Source organism: Prinia subflava, chromosome 21 (genome assembly GCF_021018805.1).
Source record: "Prinia subflava isolate CZ2003 ecotype Zambia chromosome 21, Cam_Psub_1.2, whole genome shotgun sequence".
In the NCBI taxonomy this organism is placed as follows: domain Eukaryota; kingdom Metazoa; phylum Chordata; class Aves; order Passeriformes; family Cisticolidae; genus Prinia; species Prinia subflava.
The window spans coordinates 7,121,652-7,143,702 of NC_086267.1; the positions used below are offsets into that span (position 1 = coordinate 7,121,652).

The 22,051-nt window shown below is 55.5% G+C and overlaps 1 protein-coding gene across 3 annotated transcripts; it reads left to right on the top strand.

Annotated features, from left to right (window-relative positions):
• The first annotated feature begins 10,488 nt into the window (after positions 1-10,488).
• H6PD (hexose-6-phosphate dehydrogenase/glucose 1-dehydrogenase) lies at positions 10,489-21,878 on the top strand. 3 transcript variants are annotated; one of them, XM_063417277.1, is made up of 7 exons: positions 10,489-10,513; positions 11,764-11,876; positions 13,161-13,308; positions 14,454-15,109; positions 16,190-16,307; positions 17,831-18,100; positions 18,769-21,878. In XM_063417277.1, exons 4-7 carry the CDS (start codon positions 14,483-14,485, stop codon positions 20,124-20,126), a joined length of 2,373 nt encoding a protein of 790 aa, XP_063273347.1. In that variant the 5' UTR covers positions 10,489-10,513; positions 11,764-11,876; positions 13,161-13,308; positions 14,454-14,482; the 3' UTR covers positions 20,127-21,878. The 3 variants fall into 3 exon arrangements, with proteins under 3 accessions (XP_063273347.1, XP_063273345.1, XP_063273346.1); XM_063417275.1 differs by lacking the exon at positions 10,489-10,513 and adding an exon at positions 11,118-11,170; XM_063417276.1 differs by lacking the exon at positions 10,489-10,513 and adding an exon at positions 11,311-11,594.
• The last annotated feature ends 173 nt before the right edge of the window (positions 21,879-22,051 follow it).

Below are 22,051 nucleotides of genomic sequence, written 5' to 3' on the forward strand. Positions count from 1 at the left end.
AGGGATGGGCAGAAAGCAATTCACAGCAGCCGGTGAGGGCTTTTTGTACACTGGTGCACCACAGCACAGGACTGAGCCAAGAAACACCCCCCAAGCCCCTGCACCCCTGATCACCGCAGTTCTGCAGGGAAAAGCCAACTGGAAGAACCTGCAGAGGTTTTGCAAGGAGCTGCCTCTCTCCTTGCCCCAGCCTGAGAGCTCCAGGTCTGCAGGGAAGGGGGCAAAGCTGCTTCACATGGATCAGGAAGGAAAAGTGCATCTTCCAATCCCCCCAGGAACAGGCACTGCCAGTGCCCCTCCAGGGGCCCAGGAGCGATTCTTAAACCCCACTTTGTATAGAAGACCCTTCCTCACAGCACTTCTGTGTTTCTTCACTCATGATAACACCAGAGCTCCTGGAAGAAAGAAACTTGGAGCACGTGGGTTTGCTGCAGTGCTGCTCAATACCCACAGAGTCTGTCGTAAATTGAGGGAGGGAATCAGGAGCACAAATTAGCCTGGGAAGGAGCTGCATCCCTGCAGCTGAGCACAGCCTGCTGCTGCACTGCTGCTGCACTGCTGTGCCCCTGCCTGAGCAGCACCAAAGAGTTAAAGCAAATACACCCAGATATTTAATGGCTCTCTGCCCTTTGCAGTGGGCACCAGGCACAGGATCCGTGACCTTCTCCAAAAATACACGATGTCACTTGACCCAGTCCTGCAGAAACATTTCTACATCAGGCCCTGGAAACATGAAAAGTCAAGTAGCAACAAGGAAACCACAATTTAAGTCCCACTCCTTAAACATGTGAGGCTCTGGCAGCAGTGGTGGCTGTAACCAGAGGATTGCAGGTGGCATCTCTGTGCAAGCACTGGGAACAAACCTCCTTACAGCCCATACAGCTCCTGCCTTCTCAAGACACTTTACTCTCATTAAAATAAGAGACTCCAGCAGGAATACCCCAGGCAGCCCCAAATGCTAAAACTCACTCCAAAATTCCCCATGGCAGCCAGGCAAAGATCCCTGCTCTCCAGACCAGAGGCTGGCATTAGAGGAAGAAATGAGCTGAAATTCTGCCTTTCCCCAGGCACAGCACAGCCAGGGGTCAGGGGCACTGAGCCTCTGCACTCAGGCTGCACAGAACCTGCTGGGGTTATGCCCACTCTGCCTGGGCATCTGCCCTGGGCACAGCACAGGAGTTCAGGGTGGCACTGGAGGAGCTGGGGATTCCTGTTGAGATTTAATGAGTGCTGAGGGCGCCTTCCCAGGAGTGCAAAGCGAGAGCTGCTGGAGCAGCAGAGAAGTAAGAGGGGAAGCAGCACGAAGTGCATCCTCCCTCTCCTTTGCACTGTGGTGTTGTTTTGTCTTTTGGGGCTTTTTCTGCCACTGCTCAGCACCGAGGGGGTCTTTGCCATGAACTCCCCCACGGCAGCAGGGCACAGCTCAAACATCACCCAATCACCAGGCCAGAGACACCTCAATACAGCTGAGGGACACAATATTTATAATATTTATAATACAATATACAATAATACAATATTTATTTATATCAGGACCTTTCCTCAGCACCCACATGTAGGAACACCCTGGTGCATTTGTTGCCCCTCGTGATTGACACCAAGCCCGCTCTTAACTCAGTTACTTTTACTTTGTTCCTATTCTACCCCAGAGAGTTCTCCCTGAAGGCCACAAACCAATGCATGAGTACTGTACAAATGAATTTGAGTCTCCTTGCTCATCAGGATGATGATGTAAGGAACAGAAGTTGCAGGGTGTGAGTGTGCTGTATAAAGTCTGCATTAAATCACAGATAATTTAAGGTTTTGGCCTTACATCTGACTCCCCTTTTGCTTCCATGACTTGGGGCCAGAGACATCTCTGAAGGAAGATATGGAAGTTTCACTGAATTTAAAGGAATTGGGAGCTGAGGGTGCCAAGGGCTCGTCTCTGCCATCAGCTGGCACTGTGTGACCTTGAGAGATCACACTCGAGTCCCAGCCCCTCCGTGCCGGGGATAACACTCACCTTTCCTACAGATCCGAGTGACTTTTCTCAGTCCTTGTGCAAGCTCACTATAAAAGCCCACCCCAATTACAGATCTAATCAGTGTAAACAGGCACTGCTCCTCTCAAACAGAGTGGCAGACACCGGTAATTGCCTGAGCCTCAGCAGGGACCAGAACACCCTTCCTGGTGTCAGGAGACATCACCAAAACAGGGAAGTCAAATATTTAGTCATTTCAGATGCTGCTAATGTCATCCAGCATCAGCTGCAGGCTGCAGAGCTCTGACTCGGAAGTGCTGTGAGCACTGACTGCTGAGCAGCCTCCCCCAGACACGGAATATCAAACCCAGATCTGCAGGGATTTCAGCACAGCTCACTTCACTGCTATTGCAACAGCATTGATAATTGCTCAAACTGCATTTTTCCCCTTGCCCCATACAGTTCCCAAGGCTCTGGAATTGCTAAGAAGCTACACTTCAATTAATAGATATTTTTACACTAGGAAAATGCAAGCTGCTAGCAGATATTTATGTCCAAGTGATTTTTTTTTTAAACTTTACAGTTAAAACAAACCAAGCAGTCCTTGCGCCATTAATAAATCAGACTGCACATGCCTCCAGAAAACGCAAGTTAAACTTCTGCAGTGAGAGGCTGTGCTGACACATTCCCATGCAAATTCAACTTTTGACGGCTGAGGGAAGGCAGCAAAGCCTGGAGGTCATGAGCTTCTCCCGGTTCCCCCGGGCCCTTCCGAGCTCAGCCCAGCAGCTCCAGGGACGCTGCGAGGGGCGGCTGGGGCTGGGCTCGGGGCCTGGGCACGTCCAGACCCCGCAGCTTTGGGACCCCATCTGGGAAAGGCGGGCTGGAAGCGAACGGCTCGGACCGCCGAGCCCGGGGCGGGGGCGGCTCGGGGAACCCCTGCCCGGGGATGCTGCTCTGCGGAGCCCGAGCGGGGCAGCCCCGGCAGCGCCGCATCCTCCGGGGGCAGCGCCGCATCCTCCGGGGGCAGCGCCGCATCCCCCCGCGCCCCCGCCCGGAGGGACACGGGGACACGGGGACAGGGGGACACGGGTACAGGGGGACACAGGGACACGGGGACACGAGGACACGGGGACACGGGCGGGGCAGCGCCGGCACGGCGGGGCCGCTGCGGGGACTCCCCGCTCCGCTGCAGCAGCGGCGGCGCGTCCTGCTGCACTCCTGCAAAGCTCCGCAGCCGGCGCGGGGCTCGGACTGCAGCACAACTGCACCAGCAGGAAAAGCCCGGCACCTGCCTGCCAAACCTCGCTAGTCCTTCTGCCGGGCTTGCTGCTGACGGTCTGTTGGGTTTTCTCCCCATCATTATTTTTTTAAAATTTGGGTTTGTCGGGTTGTTTTAAAAAAGGCAGAATGAAAAAAAAAAATAAATAAATAAAAAGCCTCCACTGATTCAGCTTCCTTCATACTAGTCCCAAGGAGATTTAAAAGGCAGAAAGGAAATGAACTGAATGAAGTTTAATTAGCAAGCACACAGCAGAAGTTGCACTTTTTAAGCTTTTATCAATCATAAAAGACAGCCCTGCAGGAGGAAGGACTGCAGCCTCTTAAAAATACCTCCCCTCCTAAAGGAGCATGCAAAGGAAAGAGCTTCCATTAAACCGGGTTAGGAAACCTCGTCTCCCTCCCGAGTTGTCTCTTCTTACCCCAGATCCACCGTGGGGAGCTCTGCCGTGCCGGGGATGCGGCGCTGTCTGGAGCAGCCAAAGTTGCGGACGCGTCTCCGGAGGGAGGCAGGACCCGGCAGGAGCGGTGTCACACGGTCCTCGCTCTGAAGTGATGCCGGGAGAGCCCGGAGCTGCTCAGACGGGCGAGGCAAAAAAACGGGGGAGGGGGAGTTAAAAAGTCTCAAATCCCTGACACTGCAAGAACCCTGATCCTATAGGATCGGGTCTGAAACGCCGGCAGCGGCTCCCCGTGCAGCCGGATTTCCCAACAAGGAGGGGACTCGGGCGTTTGATTCTGCCGGCTGTTCTCACCTGGAGATGCTGCTCTTCCAACAGCAAAAACGAAAAGCAAAACAGGCATCTGCAGAAGCCGCTCAAATGCCCTCTGCTCCCACCTGGGCTGGTCCCAGTTTGGGGAGCAGGCTGGCACTGATTCAGGAGCCAGCAGTGTCTTTCTGCTCCGGTGTGAGAGGCAGGGACTGCGCTCTTTAACTGTGCCAGTGAGGACAGGGGGTGGCAGAAGGAACAGGGGAAATCTCATCCTCCACGGCATTGCCAAAAGGTCTTAGCCACATCAAGAATTCAGACAGAAGCTGCAAGTATAAATAATAAACTTGAAAAAAAATAAAACAAACACCCCAAACAAAAAGCTCACACATCCCCCAAGCACTTGACTTTTTTTTTCCTGATACACAAAACAGTGCAACACCTCCTCCAGAGACCTGTCACTAACTTCAGCTAAACGACATTGTTTTAAACCATCTCAGGCCTAGAAATGCTTCCTGCTGTGTGAAATTTAATTCCTGCCCCTTGCTGGTGTGACAAAATGCACGGCTCATCCCCAGCTATCCCACTGATTCGGGCCCTGGAAGGCTGCACCAGTGCAGAGCCTGCATTCTGTGGGGATCCAGCCCCTTTCCATGGCAGAGCACAGAGACAACAGGCACCAGTCCATTTTCTGTTCCATGGAAAGAAATGTCCAGAGGAACAAGTGTCCAGAGAAGACTTGACTTTAATCCTGGAATTACCAAGCACTGGGATTTCTGGTTCTCTAGCTCTGGTCTTCAGTGAGACTGAGGCACGGGAAACCACTTTAAGCTCAAGGTTATTGAAGGACATTTCCAGGGCACAGAGCATTTAAAATATTTGGGCAAGAGCTCTGTAACATGCTGGCTCTGGAACCAACAGTTGCAAAGGGATAATTTTGAAACACGTTAATTTTTCATCTACACACTCCAATGCACCTCAGCAAAACACCGAGTGTACCTCGGGGTCAACCTCAATTTATTACTGCATTTTGCTGCCCCCCCGAAAGCTTTCAGATCAAGTTTTCAGATCTGCTGGTTGTCTCCATCTGAGACAGTCCTGGTGCTGCCCTTTCACCAGCATTGCTTTTCCATTTGGAGATTATTTTTTTGGCTGGACCGCTTACACCCACCAGCTGCAGAACCCAACGCTCAGCGTGCCCGTCCTTTGCCTGGGGAGGAGATTCAGGGGACTCAGGAGGTTCAGATCTGCACCCAGCACTGCACTCACCCCTCTGCAGAGCTCTGCGCTGCTTTTCACTTCTTTAGACCTGTTGCTCAAGATAACGTGCTTGATAATCCTGATTTTACAGCTCCCCAGAAGAGCACAGAGACACAAACCTGGGTACTCAGCATTGTGTTAGAGTGCCCTGTGCCCTGCAACCAGCACTGCACTGCTGCAGCTCCTGCATGGCAGAGTGAGGACATTCACATCTGCAGCAGGACATTCCAGCCCACCCCACCAACCCTGCAGCAAGGAGAGACTCCCCTGAATGGCAAAAACCTCTCACTGAAATTCCACCTATCTTTGCCAAGGCTTAGGAAACACTGATTTATTGAAGCATTTCACAGCATTTCAAGGAGCCCACAAAGCAGACACACAGAGTTAACCTGCAGCAGCCAGGATGAGGAGCAGCCCCAGTGCAGAGCCTGGCAGCCCCAGTGCAGAGCCTGGCAGCCCCAATGCAGAGCCTGGCAGCCCCAATGCAGAGCCTGGCAGCCCCAGTGCAGACCCTGGCAACCCCAGAGCAGAGCCTGGCAGCCCCAGTGCAGAGCCTGGCAGTCCCGGGGCAGAGCCTGGCAGCCCCAGTGCAGAGCCTGGCAGCCCCAGGGCAGAGCCTGGCAGCCCCAATGCAGAGCCTGGCAGCCCCAGTGCAGACCCTGGCAACCCCAGAGCAGAGCCTGGCAGTCCCAGGGCAGAGCCTGGCAGCCCCGGGGCAGACCCTGGCAGCCCCAGTGCAGAGCCTGGCAGCCCCAGTGCAGAGCCTGGCAGCCCCGGGGCAGAGCCTGGCACCCCCAGGGCAGAGCCTGGCAGCCCCAGTGCAGAGCCTGGCAGCCCCGGGGCAGAGCCTGGCAGCCCCAGTGCAGAGCCTGGCACCCCCAGGGCAGAGCCTGGCAGCCCCAGTGCAGAGCCTGGCACCCCCAGGGCAGAGCCTGGCAGCCCCAGTGCAGAGCCTGGCAGCCCCGGGGCAGAGCCTGGCAGTCCCAGGGCAGAGCCTGGCAGCCCCAATGCAGCCCCTGGCAGCCCCAGGGCAGAGCCTGGCAGCCCCAGAGCAGAGCCTGGCAGCCCCAGTGCAGACCCTGGCAGCCCCAGTGCAGACCCTGGCAGCCCCGGGGCAGAGCCTGGCAGCCCCGGGGCAGAGCCTGGCAGCCCCGGGGCAGAGCCTGGCAGCCCCAATGCAGAGCCTGGCACCCCCAGGGCAGAGCCTGGCAGCCCCAATGCAGAGCCTGGCAGCCCCAATGCAGAGCCTGGCACCCCCAGGGCAGAGCCTGGCAGCCCCGGGGCAGAGCCTGGCAGCCCCAATGCAGAGCCTGGCAGCCCCAATGCAGAGCCTGGCACCCCCAGGGCAGAGCCTGGCAGCCCCAATGCAGAGCCTGGCAGTCCCAGGGCAGAGCCTGGCAGCCCCAGTGCAGACCCTGGCACCCCCAGGGCAGAGCCTGGCACCCCCAGGGCAAAGCCTGGCAGCCCCAGGGCAGAGCCTGGCAGCCCCAGTGCCCGGGCTGTGTGCAGGGTGCCAGCAATGCACTGCACACCACGTACCATCCCAAACTCTGCACCAATTCCCTGCTGCACCACAGTCCATTTATAGTAACATGCTCATGCATTTTGGTGCATTTCACTTTGCTGTAGGGGAACGAGGGTGTTGCAAGAAGGATTTTGGTTTCAAGCTTTATCAGTGAGTCTAATCTTAACAGGACACAGAGGTAAGAGCAGAGGGACACCTTCTCAACTTTGCCTTCCCATTCAGCTGCCAGATGCTCAGAGAAACCCCCTGACTTCCCACAGCTGCATTTGTGCTCTGAGTGCAGCAGCCTGGGCTGATCAGCTCTGACATGCAGTGCCAGCCTGCTCTGCTGCAGTGTTGGGCAGGAAACTGATAAGCAGCACAGCAATGCCCATTATGAAGTTGAAAGGCTCAGTGTGTCATCTTCATCAATCAATATTCATCTAAGATACTGTAACTATTAAACTCCAAGCAGGTACATTTGGGGAAACTCCAGCTAATGATGACAGCACTTCCTACATGCCTGTCTTGTGTCTACTCCTACGTCACAAGCCAGGAAAAATCACTTCTGTCAAAAGCTGTCAGTGCCAGCCAGGCAGCAGCACCAGGTACCCACCATGGGCTCCTTTCTGAAGGAAATGAACAGATCATGGTACTGACCCAAAGCTGGCAGTTCATGCCACAGAACCAGCAAGGATGGGTTTTCTTCATACCACAGGCAGAGAGCAGGCAGCCCCTTCACCCGTGAGCTGCTCTGCCCCTTGGGCAGGCAGATTTCAGCCCATCTCTGCATATCTATGTCTCAACAAGGGGAATTAGTCATTGCTCTAGGACTGTTTATTCTCAGCTAGGACAGGTATGAGTCTCTCCTCTGTTAATGCACCAGGAGCCCTCAGGAGGCACGGGAATGTCTTTGGCTCAGCAAAGCTGCCTGACGTGCTCTGTCCCCATGCACAAGAGGAACCTCAAGTTTCCCCATTTCACAATGAAGAAACAGCACGTTTAGCCTATAACCTCTGTTTTCATCCTCATTTAGTCCAAGGCTGAGGAAGAGACAGAAGGCAGCTTGTCCCAGTGCAGGAATACCTGGGGAGGATGCCAGCACTCAATCTTTAATCTGCTGATCCAGCCGATGAGAGCATCACTTGCTCAGAACAAAAGGCAGAATGCAGGCACAGCTTCCTCGATTATCAGCCCTGTTTGGTTCAAGCAGAGTACCTGGTGAAGATGAGCTCTCCTCCTCCCCACCCCCAGCTCCTTCCCCCCTGCCCCTGCTTTTCTGGAGTGTGCAGCTGCCCCCTGGGTGCTGCAGGGTGCTGCAGGGTGCAGCCCCAGTGCAGCAGGGCTCCCCTGCTCCCCGTGACAGGGCCTTGCCGTGGGCACCAGGTCATGCTTTAGTCCCCTGAGTGGCTGGGGAAGGAGCAGAGAGGGGCTGGAAGGAGCCAGCAATGCCACCCTCACAGCAAGGCAGATGTGTTCCCTCCCCACTCCAGCTGCACACCCGAGTGGCATTCCCTGGACAAGGCTTTTGGCATTTTAAAGCCACAGTCTAGCGAGGGAAGCCAACAAACAATAGAAACAAAAGCTGTTAAGAGGCAGCATTACTCTAATACTCTCTCACCTTGGAGTGTCTCAGATGTACTTTGATGCTAAGCTCCTTAAGAGCTGAGCTGGCCAGGCAGAACACCGGAGCAGTGGGGCCTGGGGGATGCTGCTCCTGTGTGGATCAACTTTCCAGCCTCTAAACGTGGTTTGGATACACAGAAGGGGCATTTGTTCATACCAAAGAGGCCAAAGTATTTAAATAAAACTTCTCAAACTGGACTGGAGGTGTCTCTCTGCCAGGCTGACCAGCCCCACACTCCAGAACTCGTTCAGCAGGTCAGTCCTTCCCTTGCCCCAGCAGCCAGAGTAAACCCCTTCTTTCCTATTCTCCCCCACAGCAGTTTGGGGACTGCTGTTATCAGTTCTGCAGTCTGGTTTTCGAGAAGCCACAGGACAGTAATTTTATTTTCTGAGGACCCCAGCTGCTGCACAGCTGTTCTTTATTGCTTCACAGCACAAGTTAACAGCCTTACTCAAAGCCATGTGCCCTGATAGCCCAGGACTGGAGAGCTTTCCTGGAAGCTCCTGCCCCAGCACAGCCCTGCCCCAGCTCCACCAGCTCTGCAGCAGCACCCAGGGCTCCCAGCCCACGGGAGAACCAAGGGATGAAAGCATCCCCAGGAATGACTCTGTCATTTACAGCCACCGTTCATTGGCAGTAAACGCCTTTGCAGAGGCTGATCATTTTGGCAGGTACCAGGCAAGTTTCCTCCAAAGTTACCTCACCCAAATCTTGCCCTTCTGAAGCTCGCTTGGCCTCTTCAGAGCAGTGCAAACCCCAGCCCAGCTCAGCGTCACCTCCACACCTCGAGCCTGGTCTGCAGCTGCAACACCAAAGGGCAGCAAGGCCCCTCTGCAGCAAACTCAGTTTTACATTGTTTTCCCCAGCCCTAAACAAAGAACCCTGGCTGTGGAAGAGATTTCCACTGCAATGCCAAAGCACAGCCCCTGCCCCGGGTTCACAGAGGCTCTGAACTGATGAGCTGCTCTCTCCAGCTTAACGCTTCCTCCTCTGACACACCATCCTTAAACACCACCCAGGACAGCTCTTTTTCCTATAGAGCTTTTTATTTGCTTGTACAACATCTGTCTCCTTGATGTCCCTTTCCTTGCTAGCTGCCTTTTATGCCTCTATTGCCATCACATGTCTCATCTGTCACACTGGACTTTTTTCCCTTAAAGGCACACGCAGATGAGGAAGCCTGAAAAGGCTTTGACAAAAGCACATTCTGATCCAAACCATCATCCTCACAAAATCTTACTTGCCCCAAATTATGAGATATTAGAGCTCCTTAATGAAACAGCTGAGGTATTTTTAACATGGTCAAAAAACCTATTTTATCTCCTGACCTTCAGCTCAGAAATAGCTGCACTATTTTTTTTTCAGCTTTCCAAAAAAATGACTGCATAAAGCAAACCACCCCTACAATTTCAGCCTCAATATTTAAAGTTTGGCATCATATAACTAGCTGAAAACATGGTCTCTCAACAGAAGATGTTAAACAACTGCTGCTACTCCCAGCTTCCAGCTCTGTCTGTAATAATAACAAGCTTAAGTGACCAGGGCCTCAGCTGTTCATCTCATTCCATGTGCCAGAAATACGCAGCAGGGAGATCTGCTCTTCGATGATTTCTGCTAAAGGAGGTGGCAAAGCCCCTTTTTCTTCCAGAGCAGAACACGGATTGCAGCAGGGCTCTCCCCGCCTGCTGTACCCAAACGGGCCCCGGGCAGGGACACTTTCCTCTGGCCCAGACTGCTCTCCCTGTGTCCAGATCCCAAATACAGGCCAGGCTTGCCCTGGGTGCCATCTCCTCTCTCGGGTACCCGCCTGAGCAGGAGCTGCCCCAGCTCTGTGCTGGTTCTGCCACGGTGCCTCAGTTTCCCCACGTACAAAGCAGTGGTGGTGAAGAGCATCTACCGGTGTGAAACCATGTGAGACCCGGGAGTGAAGGAGAGCAGGACCGGCGTTTGTGGCCATGGGATGCAGCGCCATCCGCTCTGGAGTGCAGGTACAGCTGTCACACCCCAGCCCTGCTCACAGCTCCCGGCTGCTGCCACTCACATCTGCAGAGACGCCTCTCCCCTGCTCCTCCCCTGCCTGCCTCTGCTCGCCCCTCCTGCCTCCACAAAAGCTGCTGTGCTCCAGCACTGCCAGGCTGACCCGCCACGCTGCCCAGCAGGTTCGCAAGGTAATTCCTGTGCTTAGAAACGCAGGGCTGGAGCTGTGGATGCACATGTGGTGAGGAGGGGGATGCCAGAGTCATTTCAGGACACAAAGTAATGCAAGGGCTGTAGACAAATGTACCCACACATACAGGTGTAAAACTAGACCGGCCAGCCGGCTGGGGAAAGCAGATACTTTTTGTTTTTGCGTGACTCACAGACTCAAGGAATGGCTGGGGTTGGAGGGGTGCTTAAGGCTCATCGTGTTTCTGCCTCCTGCCACTCGGCCTTGAAGGCCACCAAAGCCCCGGGTGCGGTGCAGGTTTTGCTGCAATGGTGCGTTCCGAACATTTCCAGCCCAAACACCGAGAGGAGAACGCAGCACGCCCCATCCATGGGGACACGGGATGCCACCCGGGCGTGCAGAGGCTGCGAGCGCACGGTCCAGGCGCATTCGCAGGGCCGGTGCCGGGCGGGGTCCGCGTCCCCCCGGGGTTTCTGTGTCGCCGGGGGTTCCGTGTCCCCGCGTCCCCTCAGCCCTGCGGGTTTTTCCTCCCTCCCGAGCGCCGGCGCCAGGCGCGAGCCGCCGCCAACCACAGAGTCTGGGCGGGGCGGGGCGGGCGCGCGGCGGGCGGGGCGCTGTGTCGGGCCCGCCGCCGCCGGCGCGGTGCGGTGGGCGGGAGGTGAGCGGGGGGCGGCGGGGCCGGGCCGGGCCGGGAGGGGCCGGGAGGGGTCGGGAAGGGCCGGGAGGGTCAGCTCGGACCGGGGGTCAGCTCGGACCGGGGGTCAGCTCGGACCGGGAAGGGTCGGTCGGACCGGGGAGGGCTCAGCCCGCGGCACCGGGCACCGGCCTGCCCGCAACGGCACCGCGTGGGCGGCCGGGGCTCCGCGGGAGGAATGCGGCGCTGGAGGAGGGATGGAGGAAGGATGGAGGAAGGATGGAGGGGCGCTGGAGGAGGGATGCTCCCGGCCCGGCCACGCTGCCCTCTCAGCCCGCGGTATCCCCAGCGCGGCCCGGCCTTCCGGAGCTCCGGGGGCGGCGGGCCGGTCCCTCCCGGTGCTCGGGGCTGCGACAGCCGCTGCCACACGGGGCCATGCGTGCCACAGGTGGTCAGATCCCTGCCACCGTGAGCTCATCCCTGTCACCCTGAGCTCATCCCTGTCACCCTGAGCTCATCCCTGCCATCCCTGTCACCCTGAGCTCGTCTCTCCCGTCCCGTGCGCTGCCCACGCCCTGGCGTGGTTTCCTCACGGTCCCCCTGTCCTGCTTTTCCAGGGATTTGGGGACGGCTGCTGTCACGATGCTGGGGCCAGCGCACACGGAGTGAGGCTGAGTCAGAGCCAGGAGGGCCAAACACGAATTCGTGCACCTCTCAGCCTGCCTTTAATGTGAGTCTCCTCGTTAAGCCTGGGACTTTTCCAGAAGCTGATGGTGAGGTTGTTCCTGTCCTGATGTTTGCCAGTGCAGACCAGTAGGGTTTCCCCAGCTCTCAGAGAATCTCAGAGCCTTTTCCTTCGTGTGTTACCTGTGCAGAGCCCTGTGGGAACCCCAGGCCATGCTGCATTTAGCACAGAATCATCGAATATCCTCAGCTGGAAGGGGCCCACAAGGATCACCACAATCCAGCTCTATTCTGGCTCTGCATCTGGTGATTATTTTTCAGCGAGGATACAGTGGTGACAAGAAATACCTTTTGCATTTTTTCCATGAAGACCTGAAATGCACTCCTGTGGAACAGGAACTGCAGTGGCTGTGCAAGGGAATGCACAGCCTCACTGCTGGGCAAAGCTCTTACGTGTTTATGTGGATCAGGCCCAGGAGTCTTTTCCTGAAGCCTGACTGAGTAACTTTGTTCTGCCTGGCTGGGGGATTTGAGGAGTATTATTTTTTAATGTGAGGAGTGGTGATTAGCTGATATGAAAGCAGTAAACAAACACTGCTGGGTTTACTGAGCTTATTCTGTGCAGTGCAGCTCAGTATTTTGCAATTGGGAGGGTTGTGAAACGCTTTCCGCTGGTTTGGGAATACACGTGACTGTGGCTGAACCTGCCAGGAAGTTCCCAGGCTAATTCCCTCTTTTCTGTGGGTCTGCAGCAGCGTGGCCCACCCAGACCTTTGCCATCCCTCACTGGGTGCTGCTCCTTGGCTGCAGCACAGCCGGGGCTGCCCGGGTGCAGCAGGCAGTGTGTCAATGCCCCTGGTTCCTGGGACAAAGGTTGCTCAAGAAGTGTAAATACCCCTTTATTGCACTGAGAAACTTTGTCATCTTTGTGTTACAACTCCACAGAGGGGGAAGGGAAACCAGGTAATCATTTATTCTGCAGGCAAAACCTCAGGAGTGCCCCTTTGCAGCTGCCACTGCTGCTGGCTGGATCCCTTCAGTGAGTCCACGGGGCTCCAGCAGCAAGGAGAGAAGGGAGGGAGGGGAGACAGCCACGCCAGGGGCTGGAGAGAGAGGAGTTAAACCTACAGACTCTGTTACACCTTGCTGTAGCTGTCTGGGAGCAGGAATTACCACACACACCTGTGTTTCACCTGCTCACAAACAGCAGCCAAGGGCTTGAGCACAGCCAGAGGGGCAGGACGGTGAGCAGGATGTGCTGGGACATTGCTGGCTCAGGCACCTCTGGTTTTTTCTCTCTTGTAATTGGGTCTTTCCTCCCGTTTTCCAGGAAGGGAACAACCTGCCTGGTCTGTCCTGACCACTGATCAGAGACACCCAGCCACAGGAGGAGCGAGGTCTGCGCTGGGAGAGGCTGTGCAGGAGAAAGATTTCCAGCTGCTTTTGCCACTGTGGTCTCTAAAGCTCCTGTGTTACAGGTGAGTCTGCTGGAGAGAGAAACACAAGATTTTTGCAGACCAGTTCCAAGCTGCAGGCAGGGAGAGATATCCAGATGTTCCTTAGAACTGTTTAATTATCATCGTTTATTGACCAGAGCAAAAAGTTATAAAGAAGTGAATTACATTGTGTGCTGTGAAGGCTTCAGAAAATGAAATGAAGGGAAGGAGATAGCCAGTGTGAGAGCTGCTGAGATAATACCTGACGTGATGAGAGCAGCACAGGGGTTTAGTCACCCATACAGGAGTGACTAAACCTCTCTTCAGTGACATTACATCTCTTGAGATGCAAAGTCACTGCTGTGTTTCTCAGTGTAAGTGCTAAATGTGTCTTTTCTCTTAAAAACAACTTTATTTTGAATAAATAAGCATGAGCAAAGGGACTTTTTGGCCTGGCTGCAGTGGTTTGAATGGGCACTGAGTAGAAAAGGCCAGAACAGGACCTGCTCTTCAATGGTGGAGGTTGCAGGAGGCAGAACACAAACCCCAGGTTGTCACCTGGCTACAGACACGGCCACTGTGAGGCTGCATCCAGACTGGCTCACATCAATCTGAGGTCTGAACTTCTTCCCCAGAGTTTTTCTATCACACCAGTCCCCAGCAGGCAGTAGAGCCCAGTTCAGTGGTGGTGCACAGGAGCCATTAAGTGAAAGAAGAAGAGCCTGGGACTGCCAGTGGTTGTGTTTGTCCCTGAGCTGCTCTGACAATATTGACATGAAGCTATGCCAAGGCAGCCCAGCACTGTTTGAGCAAAGTCCCAAGCAGGACGTTGGGAGCAGGATTCAGTGTGCAGGCACATGTGCTCAGTGTGCAGGCACGTGTGCTCCTTTGTGGCCAGCTCTGAGATTTGGATAAAAACGGGGTTCAGTTTCCCTGTGAGCCCCCTCAGCTGTGGGAGCAGTGCACGTGCTGCCCAAAGACCTTCAGCACACGCTGCCTTCCATTCTGGTGTGCAGGAGGAGGCTGCAGGCTTGCCAAGAGCCCAAATTACTGCCCTGGTTCAGATCACGGAGGGGAGGAGAGGCTGTTGCAGAAGCCCCTGGCCCTTCTGGGGAAAGCAGGTACCTTGTGTTGGTTTTTGCAGTGCTGCAGCATGGATTGATTTGGGGTTTTGTTCCTGCCTCCAGTGTTCCTGGCTCTGCCTCTTCTCCCCAAGATGCTGGGAAGGGTCCTGTGCACGGTGCTGTTCGTGGGAGCCCTCCCACCCCCAGCTGCAGCGTCCCAGGGCCACATCTCCGTGGTCTTGCTGGGAGCCACGGGTGATTTGGCCAAGAAGTATTTGTGGCAGGGACTGTTCCAGCTCTACATGGACCAAGTGAGCAGTGGCCACAGCTTCACGTTCCACGGGGCTGCCCTGGCGGGGCTGGAGCCGGGGCAGAGGCTGATGTTTGACGTGCTGAAGAAGCTGTCCTGTCCCCCCGACGAGGCTCCCAACCGCTGCGCCGTGCTCAAGGACCAGTTCCTGAAGCTGAGCCAGTACCACCAGCTGAAGACTGCCGAAAACTACACAGCCCTGAACAGAGAGATCGAGACCCTGCTTGGCCAGGAGGGGCTGAGGGAGGCCGGGAGGATCTTCTACTTCTCGGTGCCGCCGTTCGCCTACGCGGAGATCGCGCAGCACATCAACAGCAGCTGCCGGCCCCGCGCCGGCGCCTGGCTGCGCGTGGTGCTGGAGAAGCCCTTCGGCCACGACCTGGACTCGGCCCAGCAGCTGGCTGCACAGCTGGCAGGCTTCTTCAGGGAGGAGGAGATGTACCGGGTGGACCATTACCTGGGCAAGCAGGTGAGCAGCGCGCGGCCCCTGCCGGGCCGAGGGGCTCGGCGCCTGGGAGACTCCTGGTCAGTTGTGCATCTGCTGAGAGCGTTGTTCCCCTCCCAAATCCATGCAGAGCCTCCGTTTGCTCCTGGAATCCTGTCCTGTTTCTCTCTCCTGTGCTGCTGTCCATCTGGGACAGCAGAGGAAATGTGCAGACCAAGGCAGGGCCTGCTCCTGTTGGAGTGATGAGGGTCCCTTCAGAGCAGGGCTGGGCTCTGTGGGCCTGGAGCAGAGATGCAGAACTCCTCTGGCCTCCTCCCCAAGGTCAGGGCTTTGGTTTCACTGAGTAAGCAGCACCTGTCCTCTCACAGCTCCACATCCCATTACACACAGGCCTCTCTGCTCTGCCATGGCTTCTGCAAGCACTCCTTCATTTGATATGATAAGGAGCTGATGGGATGTGAGTTCTGTGGGATGCTTAGTGGGAGGTTTCTTCCTGCCCTGTGCTGCACTCCAGGCTGGCAGGATTGCCTGCTGCAGGGACAGCTCGGGAGCTGCACTGTCCCAGAGGGAATGTGTTCAAGGACATGCCATCCTTGCTTCTCACGAGTGTGATGCCACCCTTTAAAACAGCCTGTTCCAGCCGTGGCAGCGTGGGCAGGCTTTACTCAGAAGTTGCATGTCCAGCTGCAAGGAGAGCATCTCCACTAAGAGCGGGGATTTCTTCTGTTTTGTTTTGGGGGGTTTATTTTGTCTCCCCAAAAGAGCAGATGGCTTTAGTGGTGTAAGCATCTGAACTGATGTATTTCAGCACTTTGGAGCCTTACATTAGTCCCAGGATGGTCTGACTCAGCCCTTTGTCCTCTGACAGATACAGATGAAGTGCTCTGCAGTTTGTAGTTCAGCCTTTTCACATGAAACCTCAAAATGCCTCAGAAAGACCTTTAGTGTCTGCCCTGGACAGTCACTGGCAACCCCACTGTGCATCACTGCAGGCTCTCCTGCTGCTTTGCTCTTCTCTGAGCCACTCTGCTCTGCTGCATGGGGCAGTGAGGCAGAGGCACTGTGGGAGTCTGCTGAGTTTTTATTGAGTTTTTCCCCTCTCAGGCTGTGGCCCATATCCTGCCTTTTCGGGATCAGAACCGACAGTTTCTGGACCCCATTTGGAACCGACACCACGTGGAAAGAGTGGAGGTTGTCTTGAAGGAGACTGTGGATGCTAAAGGTTGGTGAGGCGAGGGTGCAGGGTGAGTGAGTGGGAGCTGGCAGCTTCATTAATCAGGGGGAGGTGGCCATTGGGGTGGTGCTGCTGCAGAAATGCAAAAGGAGCAGGTGAATGGTGTGTTGCTCCCTGGAAACAGAGAGGGACTGTCCTACACTTCCTGTGCTGGACACTGACTCACCTGCAGGTAGTGTTGCTGCCTCTAAGAAAAAAATTAATTTGCAATTCATCTGGGAGCAGGGGCAAATCTGCCATCCATCTGGAACCCCCACCTTTTCCTGCTGCAGAGCTCTGGGGGCACTGCTGACCTTTCTATCGCAGTTCTTGGCAAACAGCACTAGATTTGGAATTGATGCAGGCTAAGGCCACTCCAGCTCAGTAACGTGGTTGTTGTAACAACAACCCTTTTGTGTTGCTGTCCTGTCAGATACCAGGCTCACCCCGAGTGTGCCTTTGTGCTGCTCTTTGGGAGGTGCTCGTGCATCTCCTCTGGATGTTTCTGGTCCCTGGGACTCTGGGTTTGCCTGCCTGCTCCTTTCCCTGCCTGTCATAGGAAGAGCACTGCAGAGGGACAGTCCCAGCCCGGAGTGGCAGCGTGGGTCTCCTGCTGAAGGACACGGCTGCACTGCCTCCCTGCAATGCTGCAGCATCCCCTCTGCAGTGCTCAGCACAAAGCTCCCGGGCTGGGCTGCGCCTGCAGCGGCTCTGGGCACGCCAGGTGCCCTGGCTCCTGCACCAGCAGGATTGCTGCCCCACTCACTCTGTCTCTGTCTCCCTCCCTCAGCCACCGCAGACTCAGTTAATGCAATTTTATCAGACTTGGAGTGCTAATCTTTGGTCTGGCAGCCCAGAGCTGACCTGAGCTGTTTGTGGGAGAGGGATGCACTGCAGAGAGATCCAGGGAGAGCGGCATTGTCTGTGCACAGCCTGTGCCCTCCCCTCTCTGAGCAACTTTGGCATTTGTCATTTGATTTCTTTTTTCCCCTGTGCAGCTTCAGCTGGCAGCCTGGCTCCCAGCAAGTCTGCAGCACTGATTCCATTAATGAGTGTGCCTTTGGATTAGGGCGGGGGAGATAAATTATCAGTCACTAGGGGAAGCCTGTGGTCGTGATGCAGGCTGCAGTGTGACACAGCCTTGAGTCACTGCAGCACTGCACTGTCCTTTCCCACTGTTCCCACCTGCATCAGAAGCCAGGCAGGCAATGGAAGCGTGGCTCTGTGCATGAAACTTTGTCTCCCAAGGGCACAGCTCAGCCAGAGCCTTCTGAGGACAGCAAAACCATCTAGTCCTGCTACAAGCAGGGACAGCTTTCACTAGGACAGGTTGCTCAAAGCTCTGGTCCAACCAGATCTTGAACACCTCACATGACAGGACATCCACAGCTTCCCTGAGCTTGATTGCTTCAGGTTAATTGCTGGGTGGGGAGGAGGGGAGCTTGGAGCTTTGCTGTCCCTGGCACCCAGGTTATGGTGCAGACAAGGGAACCTCTCCACCTGAGCAGCATTTTGCCTCTCGCTGTGCCCAGGCCGCACCAGCTTCTACGAGCAGTACGGGGTGATCCGGGACGTGCTGCAGAACCACCTCACCGAGGCCCTCATGTTCCTCATCATGGAGCTCCCTGCCAACGTCAGCAGTGCCCAGGAGGTGGTGCAGCACAAGCTGCAGGCGTTGCAGTCCCTCTGGGGCCTGGAGAGGAGCAGTGCCGTGCTGGGGCAGTACCAGGCCTATGACAGCCAGGTGCAGGAGGAGCTGCAGGAGGCGCGGGCCTCCGTCAGCACCACGCCAACCTTTGCAGGTGAGAGTTTGGGCTGGGCCCTGGCAAGGGGAGCAGGCAGAGCTGAGGAGAGCAGGAGGGGTGAGCCCTTGCATGCAGGACCAGCTCCGTGGCTCTGGAGCTCACTGCTGACTCAGGGATGTGTCCAGGCATTACTGACACGGTAACTGGGAGCTGGACAAGGTAACGCTGTTGTCATGTCAGTTAACCAGTGATCCAGGGAATGGGAACTGTGGGAGCTAAGGCCCATTATTAGGAAATCTCTGCATTGTTTTTAGAAGTGGCCTGTAAGCTCCTTTGCCTTTCCATAAAGTCGAGTTGCTCTCTGCAGCTGAGGAGTAAAGCTTTGTTCTCTGTGATGAGTGAACCACGAGGCCATCTCTAGCCATGCTGTGAACATGAGGGGCGTTGTCTAAATGATGTTCATGCTCAGAAACTGGTTTCCTGCAGGATGAAAGGAGGCTGAACAAGTGCGATAGCTGGGAGGGAGCACAGCAGGGGAGCTGGAGGGAGTGAGGATCTTCGAATGGCCTGGCTGGGAAGGGATCACCGAGGTCTGGGGAGGCAGTGAAGGGCTGAACGTGGAGCCAGAGACACGGCGGCTCCAGGGAGCTGAGGAGGGCAGTGCTGGGCGGGTCTGAGGCAGCAGTGCATGCTGCCCGGGCTGCAGCGGGCGTGTGCCGTTGCAGGGGTGCTGGTGCGCAGCGGCAGCCTGCGCTGGGACGGGGTCCCGCTGCTGCTGGCCTCCGGGAAGGCCCTGGACGAGCGCGTGGGCTACGCCCGGCTCCTCTTCAAGAACAGGGCCTACTGCACCCAGAGCGGCGCCCTGAGGGACGCAGGGCACAGCCAGTGCAAACCCAAGCAGATCGTCTTCTACTTCGGGCACGGCGCGCTCAACACGCCCGCGGTGCTGGTCAGCAGGAACCTCTTCCAGCCCGTCATGCCCAAGGACAGCTGGAAGGAAGCAGAGGCTCGGTCAGACCTGCACATCTTTGGACAGCCACTGTCTGATTTCTACGTGTACAGCCCTGTGAAAGAGAGAGATGCGTATTCTGTCCTCATCTCCAACATCTACCATGGCAGGAAGGATTTCTTCATCACCACGGAGACCCTGCTGGCCTCCTGGGCCTTCTGGACGCCTCTGCTGGACAGCACGTCCCGGCAGCCCCCGCGCCTGTACCCCGGGGGCGTGGAGAACCAGCACCTGCTGGACTTCGAGATGGTGGGCGGGGGCCTGGCGTTCACCGTGGCGGAGCCGGCGCAGGTGCTGAGCCCCGGCGGGCAGACGCCAAGCGACTTCAGGGCGATCCAGTCCAAGTTCCGGCAGAGCCCGCTGGTGGCGGCCTGGGCCGAGGAGCTGATCTGGCAGCTGGCGGCCCACGTGGAGGAGGCGGCCGTGAGCAGCGTGGCGCGCTCGGGGCAGTTCCACCTGGCCGTGTCGGGCGGCTCCAGCCCCGCGGGGCTGTTCCAGCGCCTGGCCAGGCACCACCTGGGCTTCCCCTGGCAGCACACACACGTGTGGCAGGTGGACGAGCGCTGCGTGCCCCTGACCGACGGCGAGTCCAACTTCCTGGGCCTGCACAGGCACCTCCTGCAGCACGTCAGGCTGCCCTACTTCAACATCCACCCCATGCCCGTGCACCTCAACCGGCGCCTGTGCGTGGAGGAGGACGGCGGCGCCCGGCTCTACGCCGAGGACATCGCGGCCCTGGTGCCCGACGCCAGCTTCGACCTGGTGCTGCTGGGGGTGGGCACGGACGGGCACACGGCCTCGCTCTTCCCCCGCTCCCAGAGCGGCCTGGAGGGGGCTCCCACCGTGGTGCTGACCGAGAGCCCTGTCAAGCCCCACCAGAGGATGAGCCTCAGCCTGCCCCTCATCAACAGGGCCAGGCGCGTGTTCGTGCTGGTTCTGGGCAAGGGCAAGCACGACATCACGGCGCTGCTCAGCAGGGTGGGCCGCGAGCCCCACAGGTGGCCCATCTCGGGGGTCAGCCCCAGCTCTGGCCAGCTGGTCTGGTACGTGGATTATGAGGCTCTGCTGGGGTGACGCCTGCCCCGTGTCCCTCCCCCCTTGTCTGCGTGGCCTTTGCAGCCTGGATTTTCCCTCACGGTGTCCACTGAGCCTGCAGAGAGCTCAGTGCCCAGAGCTCAAGAGCAGCCAAGAGCCCAGAGCAGCATTTCTGGCTCTGCTCTGGGTTCTGACTGAGACTTTGGACAAATGACCTCACCTTGAAGTGCCTCAGTTTGTCTGTCAGGTCTTTGTGCTTATTGGCATGTATCTACCTCAGAGGCACTACTTGTGACTTGTTCAATCAACTGCCTGCCAAATTCTTTTAAATTTTATATAATTCTCAGGCTAAAGGACAATAACAACTCGTTCATCCCGTGCCCTGCTCAGTGTGGCTGGGCCAGAGGTGTCTCAGTGGAATGATGGTGGTGTGCACGTGGATGTGGGACCCTGTCCCTGCAGCCCGTCGTGCTGTGAGCCAGCCCTGGCTGTGGCTGGGCTCCCTGGGATTCCCTGGGAGCAGGGACATTCCCTGGATTCTGGGGCAGGCAGGCCCTGAATGCAGCTCTGCTCTGTGAGCTCCCTGCAGCGCTGCAGGGCCTGTGCAGGCTGCCCAGCAGCAAGGCTCAGCCTGGGGCACAAACTGGCTGCATGCAGTGGGTGGTGGCACAGGGCATGGGAAGGAGGACAAACTCCTTTTTGGGCTGTTCAGATAACGGAGACAGGCTGAGGAGCGTGGCAGCTCACAGAGCTGTGTAATTGCTGAGGGAAAAGCTTGGTGCTCAGAGGAACTGTTGGGTTTGGCTAGCAGAGAAATCTTTTTTTTCTAAACAAAAATGTCCGTGTTAACTTCATTCCAGTTCTTTTGTGTTTGGTGTGAGGGAACAAGTTTTAAGGAAAAAGTGACCTTTGAGACAGTAACTATATTGTTATGAATTACAGAGACTATTCCTGTCTTACTGTGGCATTGGAGTTTTCTTATTTTTGCACACTTGCTTGGTGATATGTGGCTGGCACCTCTTGAAATAAACAGAGAGCTTTATTTGCACTTTTAAGTAAGGGGGTTATGAGGTTTTTCCCAGAGAGCTACTGTTCTTTGCAGCTGAAAATAGGGTTTATTTGTGAAGTCTCTATCTAGTGGGGCACCCCAAAATTTATCCTAGATGTTATTAAAATCCATTTAAGGTTTTCACACGTTTGCCTTGGTGATTGGAGCTATCTGGGTTGTTTGGGGGATTTTTCAAGAGTGTGTTTTTTGTCACACAGACAATTCCTCTTAAACTGTTTAATACTTAATTACATGAAAACCAAATATTTTTGAATATTTTTTGACTAGAAAGAGAGAGACACTGGATGGGAAGAAGGGTTAAATGAGCAACAAATCCAATGAGGAGGAATGGTAGCAATCCTCTGGGCTGTAGGCCAAGGAAGCAGGGCTATTTTTATTTTGTGAAAGTTATTAATAGAAGGTGTGCACCTTCTTGAGAGCTTGCATTAACCTTTCTTTGCAAAGGCAGCTCCATGGAGTAACTTCTTACAGTCTGTTTCTCCCATAAGTGATTATTGATACCAATTTTTATTAATTTTTTTAATGTCAAGTGCATTCCTACAATTCAATGGTATGATTATATGTTTTGCAGAAAACTAACACTGGACATAACTCATTTTTCACTTCAACTTTTATAAATGAAATTGTAATTTTTCTCCATGAGTAAAGTTTTATGATTATTTTCATGTTGTTTAATGAATGAAGAATTATATTTATAAAAAATAAATAGTTTTTAACAAGAAGTGTCTTTTAATTTCTTCCAGAGATGAGTGGTCTTTCCCTGTCCTCCTGGTGAGTGAAGTTTTGGGTTGTAGTTGTGCAAAGTGGACAGAGTCGCTGCAGCATTAAATGTTCCCTCTGACTGTTGCTTTTTGGGCTTTTTTGGTGTCTCATCCAGACAAGGCCAGGACTTTCC

Coding starts and splice junctions, on each gene's coding strand:
- H6PD (XM_063417277.1), top strand. CDS start 14,483: ATGCTGGGAAGGGTCCTGTGCACGGTGCTGTTCGTGGGAGCCCTCCCA. Junction 15,110..16,189: donor ACCATTACCTGGGCAAGCAG/GTGAGCAGCGCG, acceptor TTCCCCTCTCAG/GCTGTGGCCCATATCCTGCC. Junction 16,308..17,830: donor GGAGACTGTGGATGCTAAAG/GTTGGTGAGGCG, acceptor CGCTGTGCCCAG/GCCGCACCAGCTTCTACGAG.